The 22,984-nt window shown below is 44.9% G+C and overlaps 2 protein-coding genes across 5 annotated transcripts in view; both read left to right on the top strand.

Annotated features, from left to right (window-relative positions):
* Nucleotides 1-13,234, top strand: part of RNF43 (ring finger protein 43) — a 100,020-nt gene extending 86,786 nt beyond the window's left edge. For 3 of the 4 annotated variants that reach the window (XM_072646837.1, XM_072646836.1, XM_072646839.1), the window contains 8 exons: nucleotides 1,077-1,199; nucleotides 5,838-5,912; nucleotides 6,074-6,205; nucleotides 7,005-7,106; nucleotides 7,475-7,636; nucleotides 7,960-8,062; nucleotides 8,353-9,687; nucleotides 11,832-13,234. In XM_072646837.1, the coding sequence (XP_072502938.1) occupies nucleotides 1,077-1,199; nucleotides 5,838-5,912; nucleotides 6,074-6,205; nucleotides 7,005-7,106; nucleotides 7,475-7,636; nucleotides 7,960-8,062; nucleotides 8,353-9,687; nucleotides 11,832-11,875 (2,076 nt within the window). In that variant the 3' untranslated portion in view covers nucleotides 11,876-13,234. The remainder of the gene's footprint in view (nucleotides 1-1,076; nucleotides 1,200-5,837; nucleotides 5,913-6,073; nucleotides 6,206-7,004; nucleotides 7,107-7,474; nucleotides 7,637-7,959; nucleotides 8,063-8,352; nucleotides 9,688-11,831) is intronic. The other variant, XM_072646838.1, reaches the window with a different exon arrangement.
* Nucleotides 11,885-20,481, top strand: SUPT4H1 (SPT4 homolog, DSIF elongation factor subunit). The gene is made up of 5 exons (XM_072646844.1): nucleotides 11,885-14,806; nucleotides 16,846-16,952; nucleotides 19,248-19,303; nucleotides 19,589-19,642; nucleotides 20,099-20,481. The coding sequence occupies exons 1-5, from the start codon at nucleotides 14,738-14,740 to the stop codon at nucleotides 20,164-20,166; spliced, it is 354 nt and encodes a 117-aa protein (XP_072502945.1). The 5' UTR covers nucleotides 11,885-14,737; the 3' UTR covers nucleotides 20,167-20,481.
* The last annotated feature ends 2,503 nt before the right edge of the window (nucleotides 20,482-22,984 follow it).

The raw sequence follows: 22,984 nt of genomic DNA, 5'->3' as shown, positions 1-22,984 counted from the left end.
GGTGAAGGAGATGTTTAAGGGTCTTTTTTCCTCCACCAGCAAGGCCATCTTCTCTGCTGACTGCCCGTCTTTGTTACTGCCCAGTGCCATTAGCACACTTCATGGTGCAGGTCCTGGAAACAGTTTCCTATAGCCTAGAAATAGCTCTGCTCAGCCCAGGGCAAATGGACTTACTGAGTTTCTTTGGGACTTGTTCCTTTTAGGAAGCAAGGAAGGAAGGAGGCATTTATTAAGTGCCCTTACAAATATTATCTCATTTGATCCTTAGAGCAACTCTGAGAGATAAGTGCTGTTTTTATATATATATATATATTTATAATTGAGAAAACCAAACTTAAGGGAATTGCCCAGAGTCATACAGCTAGTAAGTGTTTGAGGGTAGATTTGAACTTAGGTCCATGACTCTAAATGCAGCAAGCACTGTATCCACTGCACCGTCTAGAGTTCTTAGGGCTAAAAGACACCTTATTAAGAAATAAGTAACCCATGCACTGGGTATGCCAGTAATTCCACTGGATAAGCAATTGTCTAGAATCCTTCCGGACAGGTATGTTGGAACCAGGTCAGTTCAGTAGTCTTAGTTACTACCCCATAGATATGTGAAGCATATGTCAAGTAAGCCAAGAAGGAGCACCAAAGCATTTGGAAGAAGAGAATCTATAAGAGAGGTAACTGTTCTAGTGGGTTCCCTGAGACCAGCGGAAAGAGAATCAGGTTCTAACACGATTAGGGCATTGCATACCTGCTTTATTTGAAAAATCAGAGGTAGGTTTAAAGGACAATTGGAATTCTTAATCTAGCCACCACTGCTTTGCCACTGGCTTCTTACTCAATCATTATTTTTGGTACTTCTCTCCTTTTCCATCTGTTTCTTTTCAAATCCTGGATTCTACCCCCATCAGAATGACAGTTCTTTTTATCAAGGTGTTCACACTACCGTGAAGGCTATAAACAAAGTTCCTTTAAGTCTTCAGGGTTCCTAATGGCTAGGGCCAAGGTCAGAGGATTTGAAATTAATGTTTCTTCTTGATGACTGCCAAAACTTCCCTAAATAGCTTGTTTTTCTGTTCCTGCAGTCCCATCCTCTTTACTTATGCAACGCCAGTGATGATGACAACCTGGAACCTGGTTTCATAAGCATTGTCAAGCTGGAGAGCCCAAGGAGAGCCCCCCGTCCCTGTCTGTCATTGGCCAGCAAGGTAAAGTAATGACCCACAGAGCAAGAGCCATAACATAAGCAATGTGCTTTGCAATCTTCTGGCTCTGAGAGGATCATATGCTACATGGTTCTACCCTGGCCTCCAGAAATAATTATCTTCTACTACTTCAGTTGGTCACTTTCCCCATGCTTTCCTGCCCAAGAATCTGTGTTATACTCATCTCATAGTTGGAATTATGAAGTGGCTTATTCATTGACTGTTTTCCTTTGTCCTTGGAAGAAAGGTATTCTGAGAAAGATTTCCTTATGATTTCGCTCTGTAGATCTGCCAAAGATGAGGCATGATTTCATATTGGAGGTCCCCACTGTCTCCTTGCTTAGACCATCATCATCATCATCATCGTCATTGTCACAACAGTAATTCATATTTATGTAATACATAAGATTTACAAATCCTTTACTAGAAGCACCATCACCTCTTATTGTCTTGTTTCCCTTGTTTAACAATCTCAGACTATAATTTACTCATTTAGAAAACATTTTTTAGCACCTGCTACATGCAAGGCACTACAGGGCATACAAAGAGTTATAAAACATAGTCCCTGTCCTACAGAAGCTTATAATCTAGTAAGTAAAATAATAAAATTATACAAGTAACTAAGACAAATAGTAGATAACAAGAATCATGTGTTTAGCATAAAGTGCTATCATAATTCAGAAGAAAAGATTTGATTCCCAGTGGAGTTGTGTAAACCTTTAGGAAACAAAGTCAACTCCATGCCCTACCCAAGCCTAGCCCCACCCAGCCCAGTAGACTGATGAATAGCCAGTAGGATCTACTGTGGGATCTAGAATTTAATCTTTTAGGTTGTATCCCCCTGTCCAATGGTCTGTGAAGTTAGTCAAGTATATTGGAATAATTGAAGCCAAGAGACATGATATCTTGTGTCAAAGTGACATAGTAGGGCAGGTTGGGCAGAATCATGCAGTAAAAGAGAAATAATGTGTGTGTGTTCGTCTTTCATTGCCATAGAAGACCATGCCATCAGAGAAATGATGACATGACTTGCACTTTGACTTTGTTTTGAGTGAGGGAGGGCTGTGCAGGTCACCAGCCTCACTTCTCCTCCAGAGCCATCTGAATCCAGTGACCAGATATTCATCAGGATGACTGGAGATGTCCCAGGATGAGGCAATTGGGGTTAAGTGACTTGCCCAAGGTCACACAGTTAGTGAATGTCAAGTATCTGAGATGAGATTTGAACTCAGGTTCTCCTGACTCCTGCACTGGTGCTCTATCCACTGCACCACCTAGCTGCCCACAAAAGGGAAATAATATCATTTTGGTAGAGTGCTAGGAACTACTGGGCCTGCTTTCTTTACCCATATGGAGAAGTAGGGTAAATGCTGTATGCTTCCTTGGGAATGCAGGAGTTTTCCACTTTTGTGTTTGCAAAAGTAAAGAAGCAAAGGAACTGACCCAGCAACAGGAGCCTTGAAACAGGTTCAGTGCTGCTTCTTGGTCTGGTCACTTAGTATTGGTGGGGATTGCTAAGCAATTTTCTTTGCCATCCTTGGTGGGCTGACTACTTCTTGTGCTTTTCCTGGTGAGGCTATCTCTAAAGCTAGTGTCTGAAAACAGAATCATCCTTCATCCTGAGAACTTGTCTGTGAATCAACATTTTAATTTTTTAACTCATTCCCATAATTCCTCGTTGGAGGATTTATCCTTTCCCTTCTTTTCTGATACCCCTACCTCTCTGAGGAGATTTCTAATGACTTCATTCTAGCACCAGTTCCCTTCAGAAGAAATCAAAGAGATTGCTTGGGCTTCTTGGAAGATGTGAAAATTGATGGCTTTGTGCATCCACAAATGCCAGTCATTTGCTGCCATCTGTCACCAAATCTGGCATTTTTCCTCAAACCTGGGCCAGGAGAATCCTCTACCTGAAAGTCCTGTTTGTTTTTGCCTGATGGCAAACATCCTAGGCTCTTTGATCATTTTTTACTACTTTGTAATTATGGGCTGTAATGGGCTGGGACGTTTGAACGTTGCAATAATTACTTTCCACTGTTCCTTACCCCAACCCTTCAAAGAGAAGGGTGGGGATGGTAAGGAAATCTTTAGAAGACTGCCTTCCCCCTTGGACTGTGCTATCCTGGTACCTCCATCTACTATCTAGTCCATACAGTCTGGATGGAATTTCACATTGTCTTTCCTAGATCATTATTTCTGTTTCCTAGATGGTGAAACTAGGGTGGGGGTGAAGATGATAGGAAAGGTAGAACTCAGGAATCTTGTTTCCTAAACATATAAGATGATTCCTCAAACCTGTTTATTCCTGGGTAGTCAAAAGGAGGACAGAAACCTAGGCAAGTTTAGAGTTTGTCCCCTCCCCCTGCCCCTTTAATATGCCCTGGAGCCATAATGTTCCTAATGGAATTTCCTATTTTTCCCTAGCTGCTGGTCCTTGGCCCAGCTATACCACTCCAGATACCCCATTCTTCCATCCCTTAGGTCTGATTAGACCCTTGGACTAAGCTCAGTTCTGGAGTCACAGATAACTGAAAAGGGAGGTAGCAAGGAATACCCAGGAATCTCCTTCCTAGGAAGGTTTTAAAAACTGGAGATTTTCATTTTTGCAAGGATAGCTCAGTGCCTGGAGGCAGGGGGCTGAACTAAATTACCTCTTGCACTCTTATTCTAGCATTCTGTGACTTTCCAGGCAATTGACATTCTGAGCTTTTGTCTTAGAACTGAGACAGGCCATAGGCTACCTAACTCTGTCTTGGAAGGAATGAATGGTTGACTTTGAGAAGATGCTCTCTCCCTTATATTCCTTACTTGTCACAGAGAGTATTGCCTTGGTATCTCCTTACCCTTCCCCCCAGGCTTCCTTGCCCAGAGGCTGCTGGCACTAAGGGGCCCCCCTCAGGGGAGAGGGAAGCCTGGTGGAGCCTGCCTGGCAAGAGACCTGCCCTGACAGGCTCTTCCTGGGACACAGAGATCAAAGAGCTAGAAGAAAAAAAAAAGTGTAAGTAAATTCCATCCCCACACTCTGTTTCTCTTCCTGCCACTACCTAATACACTTAGGTTAACTCCTTCCCTGCTGCTAAGGAAGCCTCAGACCATAGCAGGCAACTCCAGGCAGCAGGGCAACTCATCTGGGGAATTCATGGAACTAAGATGTTATCATTGAGATAAAACTGTTTGCCCTAGAATATAAGCTGGTTAGTGACTGAAGTTGGGAGTGGGAGGAGTTAGGAACTAATACATTCACCCTGGCAATCCTCTACATACTCCCCCTTCCCTGCCCCCATTAAAAAATATCTCCCATATACAACCTGTTTTAGTTTTATTATCTTTCTCCTCCCCACATGTCAATTTTATGTCTCTGTATCTGCTCAGGGAAAATCAGTTTCCTTTCACCATTATCTTCTATCTGTTTTTGGGTAGAAACATTCTCTCACTTGTCTTTACCCCGTCTCCTGACGTTACCATCCAGCACGAATTAGGGGACAGAGCTAAGAATGTAGACTCCTTTAAGTTATCTTGAACTGAAGCCAAGGAAAGAGCTAGCAGCCTTGGCAGGGTTCCAAAGCGCGCTCGCGCGCGCGCGCGCGCGCGCGCGCGTGCGTGCGTGCGTGCGTGCGTGTGTGTGTGTGTGTGTGTGTGTGTGTGTGTATGTGTGTGTGTGTAAGGGAGACAGGTGAATATATGGAAGAGGAGAGACTTTTAAGGTGGACTGTTGTAGGGCCATGGGAAGGGGAAGGAGAGAGACCATTAGTAGTGTTGAACTAGGTTTTCAAAGCACCACTTAAAGAGTTAGGTCCTGAGCTCTGCTCTTAAAGAAAGGTTGGCTTCTCAAGAGAGCCTTTCTGGGCTCACCTCTAGGAAGCAAAACAGAATGAGTAGATGTGGTTGGTACTGCTGCTTCAGGGACCTGTACTGAGAGTACTTTTCTCTTCTCATTTGAGGAGCAGAGTAAACATGCATATGTGGAGCTCAGGACACAGGGAATCTGTTATGTATGAGTAGATGTGGTGTATTATAGGAAGTACCTATTCATCAGGAGGAATGTGTGAAAGAATGGAGCTGGGATGTAATCAATCAGTAAACTATGTGCCAGGCACTATTGAGGATACAGAAGAGGTAAAAGACAGTCCTTGCCCTCAAGGAGTTCATAATCTAATTGGGGAAGATAAAACATGCAAGCAGTTTTTACAAAGCAAGCTATTTATAGGATAAATAGGAAATAATTAATAGAGGGAAGACTTCTGTAGAAGGTGAGATTTTAGTTGAGATTTAAAGGAAGTCAGGGAAGTTAATGGGCAGCTAGGTGGCATAGTAGATAGAATGCTGGACTTGTAGTCAGGAAGTCAGTTCTGGCTTCAGACACTGACTGGCTTCAGTTTCCTCATCTGTAAAATGAACTGAAGAAGTATGTGGCAAAACACTCGAGCATCTTTGCCAAGAAAATCCCAAATAGGCTCACAAAGAGTCAGACGTGACTGAAAATGACTGAACAACAATAACAACAACAACAAGGTTAATAGAAAGGGAGAAGGGAAGGCATTCCCAGCATGGGGAACAGTCAGAGAAAATGCCTAGAGGCCAGATAGATAGATAGGTATCTCCTTTTGGGACTCCTGACTTTGTTGCTTGTGTCTCTTTCAGGCCCGAATGGCAGGTGAGAGAGGAGCTAGTGCTGTCCTCTTTGATATCACCGAGGATCGTGCAGCTGCTGAGCAGGTACCTGGAAGCCTCTAGGCACATGGAGGGAGGACGAGGACGGATAGATCCATTTTCTCTTGAGGGCCTGGGGAAGGGGAATGAGGAAGCAGATGTCAGCAAGACCATGGGGCAGCAGAGGGGGCTCAAGATGATGATTTACAGTGCTTTATCTCATTCAGCTACAGCAGCCCCTGGGACTGAGGTGGCCAGTGGTGTTGATTTGGGACAAGGATGCCGAGAAGTTGATGGAGTTTGTGTACAAGAACCAAAAGGCCCACGTGCGAATTGAGCTTAAGGAGCCCCCAGCTTGGGTGAGAGTTCCCTGCTCACCACCATCTTTTGCCTTTTATCTCTGGAAATGGGACAGGAACAGATGGGCTCCTTCTCTCTCAGGATGCTGTTTATCATGTTGTCCTTTGAGGAGCAGCAGGAGCATATGTGTATGGAGGACACAGGACTGTTCTGGAGCCTTCTTGAATGATATCCCTGGTTTTACCTTTTGTATTGATCACTGAAAGAAAGACAGCAAGATAGCCCACAAGTCAGGAGCCCTGGGTTTTCCACCTCTGCTGCTGCTCATGTGTCACCTTGGCCAAGCCCGTTCACTTCTGAGCCTTCATTTTCTACACTACAAACTGAGATGACTATTTGTAAAGTCTCTTCTAGCTCTAGAATTTCATAATTAGAAGCAGTTGAAGCCCACAGAGATCAAGTGACTTGCTCAAGGTCATACAATTAATATTAGAACTAGGACTAGAATCTAGGTTTCTTGATCTCCATTGGCTTTTTTTTGCCATGCCATGGGTGCAACTCAACCAGGACTCCATTTTATTTGTACTTTACTGTGACTTACCCAAAGCATCTTTTTTCTTATACTCCAAAACTGAATAGTTTCTACCTCATTCCTATCAAGTGAATATAGAAATAATCCCCTTGGAAGTATCCCTGGGAAGGGAGACCCAACACCCTCTTCCTAATTCAAGGCCAATCATTTGGAAGAACTAGTGGTGAAAATGGGTGGTGATCACCTTCTGGGTCCCCAAATTTCATTTCTCTCTGATGTGGGTCACACTTATGTTATTACCCTTCTCTGTTCTGCCTCCCATATAGCCAGATTATGACGTGTGGATCCTCCTCACTGTGGTGGGCATCATCTTTGTGGTCATTCTTGCTTCTGTGCTACGGATCCGATGCCGCCCCCGTCACAGGCCGGTGAGATTGGTGGGCTCACATTTTTGGTGGTGATGGGGAACAACAAAAACAGAATGGATAGTATGTTCAGTTCAGGTTCTACTGTTCATTATCCAAGCCCCCACCCCCTATTCAAACTTCCCTCACTGATCCCCTTTGGAGAACAATATGAACCCATGTAGTAGAGAGAAACAGAGGAAGAAAGATTTAAAAAGGAATAACTGCCAAATACAATGTGATGGTGAACTAACCATGGTTCAGGCTTCACTTTGGGGGATAATGGGGGGGAAAATGCATTAGGTCCTGAAAGTACTAGATAAGGTCTAGGATCCTGGGGCTGAGGGAGCAGTTAATATTTATCATTCTTAAGCCCATACTTCTCTCCCCAGGAACCCTTGCAACAGCGAACAGCTTGGGCCATCAGCCAGTTGGCCACTCGAAGGTATAGGACCAATTGCAGACAAGTCCAATCCCAGTGGTCTGACTCTGGGAGCAGCTGCAGCTCTACACCCATCTGTGCAATCTGTCTAGAAGAGTTTACAGATGGGCAGGTGAGGAAAGGCCTCCTAGTTCCCCAACTTGACCTTAGGAAGGAAGGACTGGAGCTTCAGGGGACTCTACATATGGAAAGCCCTTCATAAGATGCATTGGTGGGGTCACGTTAGCTTTTTCTTTTCTTACTTCCCCTCTCCAAATGGTGGAAATTGGGAAGGAAGCCCCAGGGTTCTGGGGTTCTGTCCATTTTCTTATTTTTCTTGGAGGTAGGAAGAAGAAATAGCAAGAAATTGGGGTGGAAAGGTGAGATTCTGGGTTCTTTTTTTTTTTTTTGACTCCATATCCTCTTGGGTCTTGACCATTTTCTCATTTCGTCCAGGAGCTACGGATTATTTCCTGCCGCCATGAATTCCACCGTACCTGTGTGGACCCTTGGCTTCATCAGCACCAGACCTGCCCACTATGCATGTTCAACATCATAGGTAGGTGATTTGAGCCAAGGACTTCCCTAGAGGCTCTTTTGGGGAAGGTTGACAGGACATAGAACCAAGGAAAAAAGTGTTCCAGTAGTAGATGAGATGTGGTGAGATAGATATTCTGGGTGGGTTTCTCAGAGGAGAGACCACCCAAGTTGGAGGAGAAGAAAAGAGACATAATTTCGGAGGGTGTGTATGTATGATGAGTTTAAGGTGAGTGATGGAAGCTGATATCCTTGTTTCCCTAAGCCATCAAATGAGTAGCGTCAAATCTTGAAATTCTTCTCTTTTCATAGAGGGAGATCCATTTTCCCAGTCCTCAGGACCCCCACGTCCATACCAAGAACCTGGCAGAAGACTCCATCTCATTCGCCAGCATCCTGGTCATGCCCACTATCATCTCCCTGCAGCATACTTGCAGGGTTCTTCACAGACTCCAGTAGCCCAACCCCCTCGACCTCGCCCCTTTTTATCCTCCATGGAGCATGGTTCTTGGCATCATCGCCCACCCAGAACTTTGCATCTCGGACATGCATGCACTCAGCCTCGCCCAGCGGCTCCCCAGCATCCCCATGCTGCTAACTGGAGGCTGGGCCGCTTCAGAGCCTCTTCCATGCAGTACCAATCAACTTGCTCAGCCTCTCCACGACGGTCAAGGCCACATGATAGCAGTGGATCAGGGGACAGCTACTGTACAGAGAGAAGTGGGTATCTGGCAGATGGACCAGCCAGTGACTCCAGTTCTGGGCCCTGCCATGGTTCTTCCAGTGACTCAGTGGTCAATTGCACAGATATTAGCCTTCAGGGCATCCATGGCAGCAGCTCTACTTTCCGAAGTTCCCTTAGTGACTTTGACCCTTTGGTATACTGCAGCCCTGAAGGTGAGACCCGGGAGGAGGTACAGCCCAGTATAGGTTATCGGCCCCGCTCTCTGGACTCAGTGGTGCCAAAAGCAGATGTTCAGATGTCCAGCCATATACACTATCATAAACATCGGCACCATCATTACAAAAAACGCTTCCAGTGGCATGGCAAGAAAGCTAGCCCAGAAACTGGACTACCCCAGCTCAGGCTCACAGCATCCCAGACAGAACCCCAACCAGAGCCACCACCTCTTGTCCAAAAAGCCCCCAAATGTATCCCTGCATCCCTGTCTAGACAGCTCTCTTATCCAAGGCCTCGGGCTCTCACGGAGTCATACTGTGGCTCTGAGGAAAACTCTAGTCCCAGCCCTGCTCACCTTCCTAGCCCTTTAGGATTACAGAGACCTGCTGTTTTGGCACGACAGCAACAGAGGAAACGGAGGGGGCTCCCAGAGCCTATCCCACCCCAGGATGTTCCTGTAATCCCTAGCTTCCAAGCCCTTCCCCATCATGATTCTGGCTTAACATACCCCTGGCTTCGAGAAGCCCACTCTTTAATCCCTGGACCTCTGGGCCTGGATACAAGGCTGCTACCAGATGCTACAGGACCCTGTTATTCAAGTTCACAGCCTGTGTGGCTGTGCCTTACACATTGTCATCCATTGAGTCCTTGTCCACCTGAGGAGAGACCCACTGAATGGAGTCCTGGTGTCCTGGAGGACAGGACGTGTCCTTACCCACATTGTCAGGCACTGACAGCCCAGCCTGGTGAGTTTGCTGGTGAGATTAAGAGTGGTGGGGAAGAAAAGAGTAGGAAGACTAGGATGTGGGACTGAAGACAAGATCTGTTAGTCAGCAAACATTAAGTGCCTACTGTGTGCTAATCATAATACTCAGTATTGGAATAGCCAAAGTAAAAAAAAATGATCTCTGCTATCAAGAAGCTTACATTGTTAGGGAGATTATATATATACACATACATACATACATACATACATACATATATATACATTACACACACGTATAAAAGGAGACAGCACATGTGTGTGTGTGTGTGTGTGTGTGTATATATATATATATATATATATATATATATATTAGAGGAGATAAATATGTACATTATGGTTAGGGTTTGTTTTTTGTTCTCAAAGAGGACCATGACATCAGGGAGATGATGACATGACTTGCAATTGAATTTGATTTAAGAGTGAGAGAGAGCTGTGCAAAGTCACCAGCCTCACTTTCTCTTACAGAGCCATTTGGGTCTAGTGGCCAGATATCAATGTCCATAAGTCTGTTTTAGAGGAGGGATAGATGGCAGTAGTGGATAGAGTGCTGGGCCTACAATCAGGAAGATTCATTTTCCTGAGTTCAAATCCAGCCTCAAACACTTAGCTGTGTTCCTAGGTAAGTCACTTAACCCTGTTTGCCTCAGCTTCCTCATCTGTAAAATGAGCTAGAGAAGGAAATGGCAAACCATTCCAGTATCTTTGCCAAGAGAGAAAACTCCAGATGGGGTCATGAAGAGTTGGACACAACTGAAAATGGCTGAACAACAACAGTTTAGGGGAGATAACATATAAATACACACACGTATTTTAGGGGAGATAACACAACCGGGTTCCAACCCATCGTTCAGATTTTCAGTTTCTCAGACATCAGTTCCTGATCCAACCAAATGGGCTCCTTCTCTGTTTCTTACACAAAACATCCCATCTCCACTCTCTCTGCTTTTGGGCTAGCACTTTTCTCCTTTCCTGGAATGCACTCCCTCCTAAACTTCATCTCAGAATCCCTTTCTTCAAGATGCAGCTCAAACACCACTTTGACCTGAACAAGACCTTTCCTTATTCCCCAATTGCTAGTGCCCTCTCTCCTAAACTCCTTTTTATTAAACTATTTTTATTTTATTTTTTAATATACATATGTACACATATACATACACACGCACATATATATACATATATATATATATGCATGCATCTATACACTTGTTTCTTGTTGGAATGTAAGTTCCTTTGAAATTGAAATAATTTCATTCTTTGTATTTGTATCCCCAGCACAGTGCCTAGCACAAGTTAGGGATTTAATAATTGCTTGTTGAATAATTGAGTACAGTGTCACCTTTGCCCTATATAGTAAGTGCCCTAGTCTCCTTGGGTTTCTTTCTTTCCCTCAAGATTAAGGAAACAGTGTGGGTCTACCTACCTTCTCTGGATAGCTTTATTAGCTAGATCTAGCTTGTCCCAGAAGGGACCTTATACCTCCCAGCTGTAATCATATGGCAACAGTTGATTAATTTTCAAGTTCAGTTTTTCAAAAATTAATTTTCCCAAATCACCCCCTTCCTGAGCTGTCTTTCCCCCTACTAGTCACTTCTCCCAAGCCTAGATATCTGGGCTAAGGTGTTAAGCTGATGACAGCTTTGGAGGACTTCCCCACACTCACTCTGGGCCCAGAGTCCTAAGAAGACAAATTCTAAGGGAATTTAGGAAACATAAAAATATTACATTTCTTTTAGAGATACTGTTTGATTTTTGTTACGCTTGTACTGATTTATTTTAGACCCTGGCATGTGATTGTTTTCTTTGCTGTCAGTAACGAACATCTTCTTTGGAAGGAAAGGAAAATTAATGTCCCTTTCTTTTGAGTTCCATTAGAGTTTTATATACATACATATAGGAGCACATACATATATCATGTGTGTATGTGTATACACATGTGTATGTATATGTGTGTATGTGTACACACAGACACACACACATACATACCCTTTTACCCATACCATTTTCTCTCAGTTTCTGTCTATCTTGGTGTCTCCTTGCCTTGCTTTCTGTCTTCTGGCCAATGGTGGAAGACAAAGTCAAACTTTCTTTCAAAGACTTATGCCCTTCCCTTTTCTCTGAATGCAGGTCCAGAGGAAGAGATTGAAGAACTGTGTGAACAGGCAGTGTGAGATGGGACAGGCTCCAACTCAAGGCCTCCAACAACAATGTGCCCTGGGATGACTTGGCACCTAGCCCAGCTCAGAATCCCTGCTTCCCTCCCCCTCTAGAGAAGAAAGGGGCTCAGTGAACACCCTTTCTTTGGCTGTACTCAAAAGTGCCAGTGGAGGCGAAAGGGGTGATGGTGCTGAGAGTGCTCCCCCATATCCCGGGTGTTGTTTCCTGCCCTTGGCTCTAGAGTGATGGCTTCTGCACGTTGGTCCTAGCTAAGAGCTGCAGTGCCTAGCAGGGTTTCCCAGCTGCTGCTTTTATGGGCCTGGCTGTCTTCCAGGTTAAACCTGAAGACAGCCATGTTGAGGGGTAACTTCTGGGCTATTTTTTTATCCACAGCCCATTAGAAACCAGATGGTTTCATTCCCCACATAAATTCAGAGCCCTAGAGAACACTACATAGATGTGTGGTTCACTGAGTTACAGATAAGCCCTGGAAAGGGCCAAACATGTTTAAACCCAGGGTATAACATGTCTCTGAAATCACTGTGTTCTTAGGGTGAGCTCATAGGGAGAGGCCTGAAAAAAAGCTCCTGTGCTTAGTCCCCAATCTGGCCTTCAGGATCTCCCACTGTTGCAGAAGTGACCAGCACATTTCAGCATTTCTGTGATCCTGGGCAAGTCACTTGACCACAGTGGGCTTGTTTTGTCATCTGAAAAATGAGCAGCAGGAAACAGGATTTGTACTGTAGAACCTATGACCATGCTTCTAAAGCTACATCACAGTAGCTCTCAACGGACTTTCTCTGCCCTTCCCCCATCTCTACAGGTGGCATAAGGCACTGGTATAGGAAAAAGAGAGGCAATTCATCTGAGTGGACAGCCATAAAGTAGGAAAGGGAAGACCTTTACCAGGGGAAGGAGGAGACTTGAGGCATTTGAGTCCTAATACCAAAATTGGAAAGAGAATAGGAAGGAGGAAGACAGGATCATAAGATCCATGTGAATCATAGAGATACCCTTGTAATAGGGAAGGTGTGAAAGGGAGAGTGGGGATGCAACAGAAAGTTAAGGCTGTTGGCTCTTAAAGGGCAGGAGCTAGAGGGATCTAGTTAAGATGGCGCCCACCCTGGGGCAATTTAAGCTTGTACCATTCTTTTCAGGCACTACCCCTTTTTGCAATGGGAAGCCATTTGGAATGTGGGGGAAGCAGGAATAACTCTCCATGGAAGCTCCAGGGCTTCTTAATTCTGGTGGAGAGAAGTAGCATCTCAGAACCCCCATGGTTATTTATATCTGAACCAGACACAGAAAGATGCTTGAATCAGGAACTATGTTGAGAAATGTATTTATTTACTAATATATTTATCCGCATAACAGGTCTGGTTTTGTGTTTTTCTTTTGTAACGTCACCTGTCATCAGGGGGGCTTGGAAAGGATGAGGCGTTGGAGTTGAATGCAGGATATGTTATGTATCCTTTCACCCCCCCAAAGGCACGGAAGAGATTAGGAGTGGAGATTTGGATGGATGGCTCAGTCACAATTCACCTTTGGGCAAATATGTTGCTTTCTGAATCGTAAAATGGATTGGCAGGTTGGGGAGCCTTCATAGGGTTTGGAGACAAAGGGGATAATTGCCTGTAAGGTCTTAACAAAGAAGTTATAAAAAGACAAATTCACAAGGTCTAATTTAGTGTGGTTTTAAAGATAGGGTCTGAGGGATGACGATGATGATGGTTTCAGGGGCACAGGTACATCCTCTCGTTACACCCTGTAAAACCACAGATTGGAGATGTCGATTCTGACACGGTCAACAGGCAATAACAGTCTTAACGTTACCGTGCTAAGCGCTGGGGCAGAAGCCGGCCGTGCCCTCCAGGTCAAGCCGCGCACCTACGTGCACGCAGCCCCTCCCCCCACTGTGGTCACGCCGCGAGCGCGGCATCAAGGGGGCGGGCCGTGGGAAGAGAGGAGGGAGGCCGTTTCAAGCCCGGGACTGCAGATCTGGGCCGCCCTGTGCCCCGAATAGCGGGAAGACTGGATCAGGGTCCATTCGGGTCTAAGAAGGCTGGATGGGAGGGTGGGGAGAAGAAGGGCGCCGGCGAGGAGGCGGCCCCGACGCCCGGAGGGACGGCAGCTTGAACACGGGGAGCTCCCGAGGTGGAAGGGTCAACGGTTCGAGTTGTGCGAACGGAGAGGGTTAGCGCTTATCTTCTCCATTTTGTTCATGGAAGTAAATGCCGGGCCGGGTCCTGGAGGTCTGGCCGCGGACGCGGGTTGGTTCCTCCCGACAGCCCCTCCGGGAGGTGGCGCAGCTGTCACCCTCGGCTCTAGGAGGTAACGCGACGTGTGTGCGCTCACGCCGCGAATGTCAAGACACGGGTTTGGTTTTTTACAGTTCCCAACGTTGATCCAAGTCCCAGAAGAACTTCAAAATCTGAATTTAACTACGCCAGATAATCTCTTGCGGGGTGCGGTTTGCAGGCACAACAGGTCTAGGCCTCCCGCGCAACCCAAAGACCAGGAGGGGAGGGGCCTGTGGGACGCGCCGCGTGCAGTGGGCGGGTTCTGTTTCCGGAGAAAGACGAATCAGCAGCGTCTCCCGCGCCCTCTGGTCCCACGAGATTTCAGGCAGGCTGGGAGCGGGCCTCGAGCCAGGTGTCCACCTGGCCCCGCCCTCTCGGCGGGAGAGACCAACTCGAGGCAATGGGGGGAGGTGGAAAGAATGAGCGGAAGTTCCTGTCTGGGGCAAGGCCTCGCCGGATGTTGTCGTCCTTCGGAGTGGGCCGGACGAATACTTCCGGTACAGTATTTGGAGAGCCAGAGAGAGGAACGTTGTCGGCGGGGATTGTTGAGGTGTCCTCTGGCTCTCGGCGGCCGCGATGGCGTTGGAGACGGTTCCCAAGGATTTGCGGCACCTGCGAGCCTGTCTTCTCTGTTCTTTGGTCAAGGTAGCAGCCCGAAGTGTGGAGAGCGTCTGTAGAGGGGTGGGGAGCGGGGAGGGAGAGAAGGAGCCAAGGGAAGGGAAAGCCGGCCTTTCCCAGCCACGTCCGTCCGCATGCATCCATTCTGGGTCTGCTGCGTGCCGGGCGTCTGGCGATGGAAAGGTCACCTGCTCCCGGGGACTAGCTAGCAGTCTGGCAGGGGCGTCTGTCCGTTTATATACCGGTATCCTAAGGTGCTAGGAGCTGCACGGGATAAACTGGAGGTCATCCCTGAGGGAAGGCGCCTTGCGGACCGTGAGACGTTGGTGGGGACTTGAAAGAAGCCGGGAGTTAGAGTTAAGGAAGGGGCGCATTCGCGGCCTAGAGGACAGCCAAGAGGCCCGGGTCAGCGGGCTGAAGAGTGGTGGGGGCGAGGAAGGGGTAAGGAGGCTGAACAGGAAGGAGGGAGCGAGGTGTGTGAAGCGCTTTGAGGGACAGACGGGGAGTTTAGGTTTGATCTGAGAGGCGATATCAAGTAAGGCGTACGGCATAAGCAGCCCTGGGCTTTAGGAAGGTGAGTTCAGCAGTTGAATAGAAGATGGACTGGAAGAGGGGGAGACGCAGGCAGAAAGACCAAACCTCAGGGGTTATTGCCCTAGGCCGGGCTGAGGTGAGAAGGAGCGGACCAGGGGAGTAGCAGCGTCAAAGGAGAGAAAGCGATATTTAGGAGAAGTGTTAGGAAGGTAGGAAAGAACTGGCCTTGCCAGTTGATGCCTAACTTGCCAACCTGAGTGACCACTTGAGGATGGTAGTGCCTTCTGTAATAATAGGAAAATTAGAAAGAGAGAACTTAGGGAAGGATCAGTGAGTTAAGCTTCGGAGGTGTACCTGAAGCACAGGTCTAATCACTTCGCCCCCCTGCTGTAGAAACTTTATTCCTGCTGCCCCTAAGATCAGATTCAGACTTTTATGTTTGATATTTCAAACCCTACACAATCTCACCTCATTCATTTTCCCTCCCCAGACATGCACGCTTAGCTACAGCCAAACAGTACCATAGCCTGCCCTTCCTTGGACACAGAACTGCATTTCCCCCAGTCTTTGCACACAGCTAGTCTCAGGGACCTCCAAGGATGACAGGGCCACACTTGTGAATCTGAATCCTAAAGGAACATGAATTCTTTGAAGGTAGAATGTAAATTCTTTGTTCTTGATTTTATCATTGTATCCCCAGTGTCTAGTAAAGTTACTTGAATACAGTAGATGATTAATAAGTATTTGTTGAATTGAATTTAATCAAGGAGCTCTTTCAGTTAAACGCTAATTCATTAGCTGCAGACCACTATCTGGGGTAGATGCAAAGCTTGGATAAAGACATAGTTCCTGCTTTCATGGAATTTACCACCTAGTTTCAGTAGACAGAAACACAGAACACCATAATTCACAGCCTGATAAGTGCTTTCGAGAGATGCAAACAAACAGCAACCTAAATTTTGATGATTAGGGTCAAAAAGTTTCACAGAGGAAATGTCAGTTGAGTTGTGCTTCAGGTGTGAATTCAGTAGGTCAAGATAGAGATTTCAGATTCAGAAAAGGGGACTAGGGATACTTTGGGATAGATGAAAAGCTCCGGTTTTGATGGATTAAGTTAAGAATGAATAGTGGTATGGGGACAGGGAGGTGAGAAATAGAAGGAGAAGGATTTGGGGGTAGGGGAGGCAAGAATATTAGATGACAATGCTTAGAGCTGACAGAGAAGCTAGGGGAAGGGAGGGGTATGACAAATAAGGCTCTAGGTGGGAGTGTGGGGGGTGGGGTGGGAAGGGAAGGACTGGAGCTGAAGAAAAGGGATGGGGGGGTGAGGAATGATGTAAATTAAAGAAGGATAGGGCCTGAGTGCCATAAGGCCTAAGTGCCTGGAAAATGAAGGAACAGGTACTTAAAGGTAGAAGTTGAGGGTGGGAAGGATTGAACTCAGGGTTGATAATCCCTGGAAATAGTAGTAGAAAAGTCTCTACTGTTTTAGCTGGACCTACTAACTCTGCATCCTTTTCATGTTTCTTTAGACCATAGACCAATTTGAGTATGATGGCTGTGATAATTGCGACTCATACCTGCAGATGAAAGGTAACCGAGAGATGGTATATGACTGTACAAGCTCTTCTTTTGATGGGTAAGTAGTTTTTGCTTTTTTTTCTTAGTTGTGCCATTCTCTCAAATGTAGTTTCCCTACCTTCTCTCACACTTGCTGTAACCAACATGGTAGGTAGTCACTAGGACCCAAGAATAGCCTATATTAGGGAAGGAGAGGAGTCAGGTTTAGTCTCAGAGGGAAATCTGAGGTGTGACATAGGAAGGGTTGTTGCTTTCTCATTTTTGGTGAGGGTGCTCCTTTTACGGTGTTCTCCCTTTGGTCAAAGAAAAAAATGAAACAGTGTCATAATTTCACCATATACACAGCTGGTGTCATTCAACATTAGAAAATGGTAAGAAAGTAAGCTCCAAGGGCTGGAGCCAAAGAACAGGACTAACTTTCCAGAAGGAGCGTTTTAATTTTCGTTTGGTTTTCATCTAAACTGGGCAGGACTCTGGCTAACTCAGGACCTGATTGTTTCTCCAGAATAAAACTACCTCTTCTGTATTAAAGGATAAGACCAAACAGGAGGAAGGAGGAAATAGCTATGGTAGCTGGCAAGTCCTCTATCTTCCCTTTAGTATTTGTGAATAATACTTTACTCTCCTCTAATTTGTCAGTCTTTTTCTTTTCCTAGGGTTATTTCATCTAAACAATTTCCTTCACTTTTTATCCTGACTCTTTTTACCATCTTTCTTTTGATCTAGACCAGTCCTTAACTTTTTTTGCATCATGAATCCTTTTTACAGTCCACTGAAGCTTGTACAGCCCTTCTCAAAATAATGTTTTTAAATAATTGAAAGAAATGCTACAATCCAGTTAGAAGATAGTGAAAATAAAGATAGAACTTTTTTTCCCATCTAGATTCATAGACTATGAAATCTACCCAGGCTCCCCTTGGAGGCTGTATATTCCAGGTTAAGAACCCCTAGTCTAGATTGTCTTCATTCAACAACTTATACCCCCCAGAAATGTATTGGACACCTAATAGAATTGTTCTAGACCAGTGCACTTGTTATATCTCAGGCCCAGAGAGTCTGAATCTCCCTCTGTGATCTAAATTCACACATCTGGTGACAGGTCTCTTTCCAATTCTCTTTCACTATACAGTGTATGAGAAAGGTACTGCTAGGTCCTGGGGGGTACACCCATAAATTCTTACCTGAAAAAGCAAATGTCTCATTCAGCTGGAGTCATGAGGAAAGACTACAGAGAGTAGCTAGACCTTTCAACGATGTTAATAGGCAGAAATTGAGTGGAGAAAATAGATTGGGCGGGGAAAAAGGAAAACATGTATTCTAGCCATCCATAAGCAAGATGAATAAAGGCATATTTTAGGAATACTAGATTGCCCTACCTGACTGGATTGTAGGGTATTTGTAAGAGATAAGGCTGGAAGAAGATGAAGAAGGGCTACAAAGGTAGGCTGGTGCCAGCTTGTAGACGGTGTCTTGTAGGCCTTTGGGAACCATTGGAAGATTTTAAGCAGTAGGATGGAGACCTTCGGCATGTGCTTTAGGAAGAATACTGTGGCAGGGGTGTGAAGGGTGAACTAGAAAGAGGAGTGTGGAGACTGTAATTTGGATGCTATTTGGAGTGCTTAGGCATGTGATAGATAAGAAGCCCCTTACTGAGGGTGGCAGCATTGGAGATTTCTGGAGATGGTTTGAGAATTTTGTGGGTGGTTATGTGGGAAGTGACAGCAAGCAAGAGTCTTTGAGAGAAAGGACTCAGAGATAACTAAGGTTTCTAGCTTGTATGATTCTGTTGATACCAGTAAGTCATTAAGAAAAATTAATTTGGTGGAGACAATTAATGGGCAGGGAAGGTGCTCCTTTCTCAGAAGCTCTGGGTTTAGTGGTCACGTTAGTGATGAACGGTGACACTGTACTTCTATACTGGCTGCCCATCTCTAAGAATCACCTATTCCCTAGGCTAGGGCAAAAGGTTTTTAGCCTGGGGTTTGTAGACTTTAAAAAAAATATTCTGATAACTGTATTTGTAATCCATTGTGTTTTATTAATTTAAAAACATTATTCTAAGAAACTGACCAGTGGGGGTAGTGGGCGAGTGGGTGCAGTCTGTAGGCTTCACCAGCCTGCCAGAGGGTTCCATGACACAAAAAAAAGTTTAAGAACCCCTGCCCTAAGAGATCTTGGAGGTAGGAAGTGGTATGTTTCTTGTACTAGTGAGGTAGTGACTAAGGCAATTTGTAGTGACTAACCTATGATTTGTGTAAGGATAAAAGTGGATATAGAGACCCTTAAAGGTTTTCTCATGTCGTCCTACTGTTCAATAAAGAGAAACTCAGAATACTCTTCTTCTCATTTACAGAATCATTGCAATGATGAGTCCGGAGGACAGCTGGGTCTCTAAATGGCAGCGAGTCAGTAAGTATCTCCTTCCCTTCTTCCTTTCAGAAATCTGTATTACAGATCCTTTTTCCTGCAGCCCTGTTTGCAGAAAAGGGCAGGCAGTTCCATTGTTGCTCTTGCTCCTGGGTTCTGGCAAGAGGGTTAGACTGGGGGAAAGTATAGGAACCATTTTTTCATTCAGCCCAGAATAAACAATGAACAATCCCTTCTGTTCTAGGGCTTAAGCTCTTTTCATTAGTAGCCTAAGCCCTTCTGCTAGTTTTCTGTGTAGTCTTAACCATCTCCTTTGATCTCTTTTAGGTACCTTCAAGCCTGGAGTTTATGCTGTGTCTGTCACTGGCCGCCTGCCTCAAGGTATACTGTCCCTCTTTCCTGTCAGTGTCATCTACTTAGTATTCATCAGTCATCTACCTAGATTTGTATCTGTATTAAGCCACGTGAATAAGACAAAATCTTTTCTTACTAGTAATGACCTCAGAGGAGTTACCAAGAGCAGGGGTAGGGAACCTCTGGCCTTGAGGCCACATATGGCTCTCTAGGTCCTCAAGTGTGGCCCTTTGACTGAATCCAAACTTCACAGAACAAATCCCCTCAGTAAAAGGATTTGTCTTGTAAAACTTGGACTCTGTCAAAAGGCTACACCCAAGGAACTAGAAGGCCATATGTGGCCTCAGAGCCAGAGGTTCCCCACCCCTGACCTAGAGCCTGGTCCTCTCTCTACCTTCCATTCTCCACATAATAGCTGAAATGTTCTTGCTTTCTTGTTCTGCCTTTCTCTTTCTCACAGAGCTTTTTCTTCTCCTGTTGCAGGAATTGTTCGGGAATTGAAGAGCCGAGGCGTGGTCTACAAATCCAGAGACACAGCAATAAAGACTTAGTGAACCACAAGCAATAAAGACAAGTGAACCCCCTCTGCTCTTGACCCCAATCTGTCATTGCTGAGTTTTTTGCCTGGAGAACTGATAGAACACTACTCATTTTCCTGCCTACCCTCCATTCTCCAGCCTTTGAAGGATGTCAGGAGCAGTAATGAATGACTGCAAGGACATTGGATTCTGGATTGTTGAAAGAGGGTTGGATTCATAAGGGTATGGAAATGGTGAGGCTAGGTGGTATTTTATCCTATCATGAGCACTAGACTTGGGTTGTGTGTGGGTCAGAGGATAATAATAAATGTGAACTCTTTCATTCAAGTTTCTCAAGATCTTTGGTTCAAAACTCCTTACTCAACTGTGAACAGGGACCGAACAGTTTGGAGTTTGTCAGAGCCTTCTGAATGGTTGCTGACCATTTGAATCTTCATATTCCAATGTATTTTGGATTTTGCCTCATTTGAAACTCTTATAACCCCTGCTTATCCTACTGACATTTTTGTGGCCATCTTTTTTGACTTGATCCTAAGAATTCCAATGGTAGAATTAAATATTCCACTGCCTAGGTCTAGAACAGCATTGAAAACCCTGAAAACATACTGAGAGAAGAGAGAAGGGGCTACTGACTACCTTTTTTTTTCCTTCTTGCCTACCATCCCCAGAGGGCCAGGTTCACATCCTAGCTCTGTTATTACTTGTGTGACCTTGGACAAACCATTTAATACTTTTAGACCTTAGTCTTTCATCTGTAAAATGAGAGGGGGGGATTACCTTGATGTTCCCCTCAACTCTAAAATTATCATGCTTTCCTCTGATAGTTTTCATCTCCTTATTTCTTGTTCTCTCTTCTCTCAGTCTTATTGCCAAAAAGGGTATAGCCTTCTAGAGACTGGGAATTGGTCTAAATGACGCCTTGAATCCAGTTCAAGTAGCTTTCCATTTATGTCTGCTATACTTCGATCTTAGTAATTCCAATTATCAACTCGGGAAAGTTCTTAGGGAATTATTCTTATTGGAAACAATTCCCAGTTCTTACCAGACCTTGCCCTATGGTCTGACAAAACACCCCCTCCCCCCCTTTTCTCAATTGCCTCAAGCAGCTTTTACTAGGTAGGAAGAAAAAATTAAAATCCATCACTTTATAGACTACTCCTACTATAATCTAGCGTAGAGCTAGGACTTTTCCCCAAGACCTCATAACTAACCTTGTGTGATTAAGGCTAGACTGAGACTATGATAACCTAGTTTCCCTGCTCGTCCAACAATTTGAAGGACTCTCATTAACCAACCCATCTGACCTTCCTAGGAAGCTATTCCTGCCTGCGAGCAGGTATATCAGAGGCTAGGTAATGACTGTCATATTAACATATAGCTCTTCCCATTGAGAAAAATGATAGGTACGTTTGTTTCCTCTCATCATTTTATAGCTTATATATACTTTGTATAGTACTTATTTTCACCCTCCACCCCCAATACTTAGAAAAGATTTCCTTGCCCATTTAAACCAGCCACTGCCACCTACTGGTCTTGTAGCAGTGTGATGGTAGGTTCTTAGGATTGAACAGACTATTGCTTCCTGGTCACTTGGGTCCCTACAGGCTGACCCCAACCTCCTGATGCTATCACCCTGTCCCTCAAAAGTGTTTCAATTGATGTCAACTGCTGCTCGAGTGAGTTAGTCTTACACTTCAAAGGCATTGATCTGGTGAAATGTTAACTCCTAAAGGCCTTATCTAGTAAGGGCTCGAGAGGTGTGTGCCCTGTTGGCCACTTGGGGTTGCTGCTGAGTCAGTTTGTCTTCCTATGCAGCTAACACCCTTTGAAGTTTGAAAATCTGGTGTGGAAGAAAGATCAGATACGTTAGCGTCCTCACTGGGGAAGGCCTTGCTCTGATGGCTCCTGTTCTACACAGTTTACTAAAGAGACCCAAGATCGATGCCTCTCCCTCAGTCTCAGAATATTAGGATCTCCTTTAATATAGTGCTTCGCAAACTTTTGGGGTGAGGACCTCTTTTTAAAGGTAAAAGAAAACATGATAAGAAGGTACCATGAATTTAGTAACAAATGAATTTTTATTAATCACATCTGCATATGTTTTGAAAATGAGTTATACAAGGGACACATACGTTGCTAGTGGAAATGTGAATTTTTATGATTTCTGGAAAGCAATTTAGAATTATGCCAAGAAAGTAACTGAAATGTCCATCCCCTTTGGCCCACAAATCCAACTGCTAGGCATCCTGAGACCAGTGATAAAAAGAAAGGCCCTATGTGTACTCCAAAATGTTTCTAGCAGCACTTTTTTGTAGTAGCAAAGAATTGGAAACATGCCTATTAATTATGAAATGGTTTAACAAGTTGGGCACAAACTGAAATGAACATAGGGAAGCATGGAGAGAAGAGAAAACTATGCATTGGCTACAACCTAAATAGAGAAGCAACAGAGCAAAGGAATGCTGTGAAAAGAAGTAATAGGGACTTTGTAGAAGTGAGGGACTATCGATGTGGAACCCTCTATATGATGTCAGACTTTTTTAAATGTGTTAGTACTATTGAACTTTTTTCCCCTCCTTGGGCTGTGTGACTGTCAGTGATCCCTGGGCCTTAATTTCCCCATTTGTTGGACTAGGCTGCTGAGGTATAGTCCTTTCCATCTTTAGATCTCTGATCCTATGACACTGATAATATTGGGAAATGTGGGTGATGTACAAAGAAGACATCAATAAAATTTAACATTTTTAAAAGTGAGTTTTGCATGTGTAAGATCTTCAGCCTATAGAAGGAACCCTTGCTTAGTAAACTGAGTTAAGCAGCATGTTTTACT

This window comes from Notamacropus eugenii, chromosome 2 (assembly GCF_028372415.1).
Source record: "Notamacropus eugenii isolate mMacEug1 chromosome 2, mMacEug1.pri_v2, whole genome shotgun sequence".
Lineage (NCBI taxonomy): Eukaryota > Metazoa > Chordata > Mammalia > Diprotodontia > Macropodidae > Notamacropus > Notamacropus eugenii.
The sequence above is the reverse complement of the archived record's forward strand: the minus strand, read 5'-3'. Positions and strand labels throughout refer to the sequence as shown.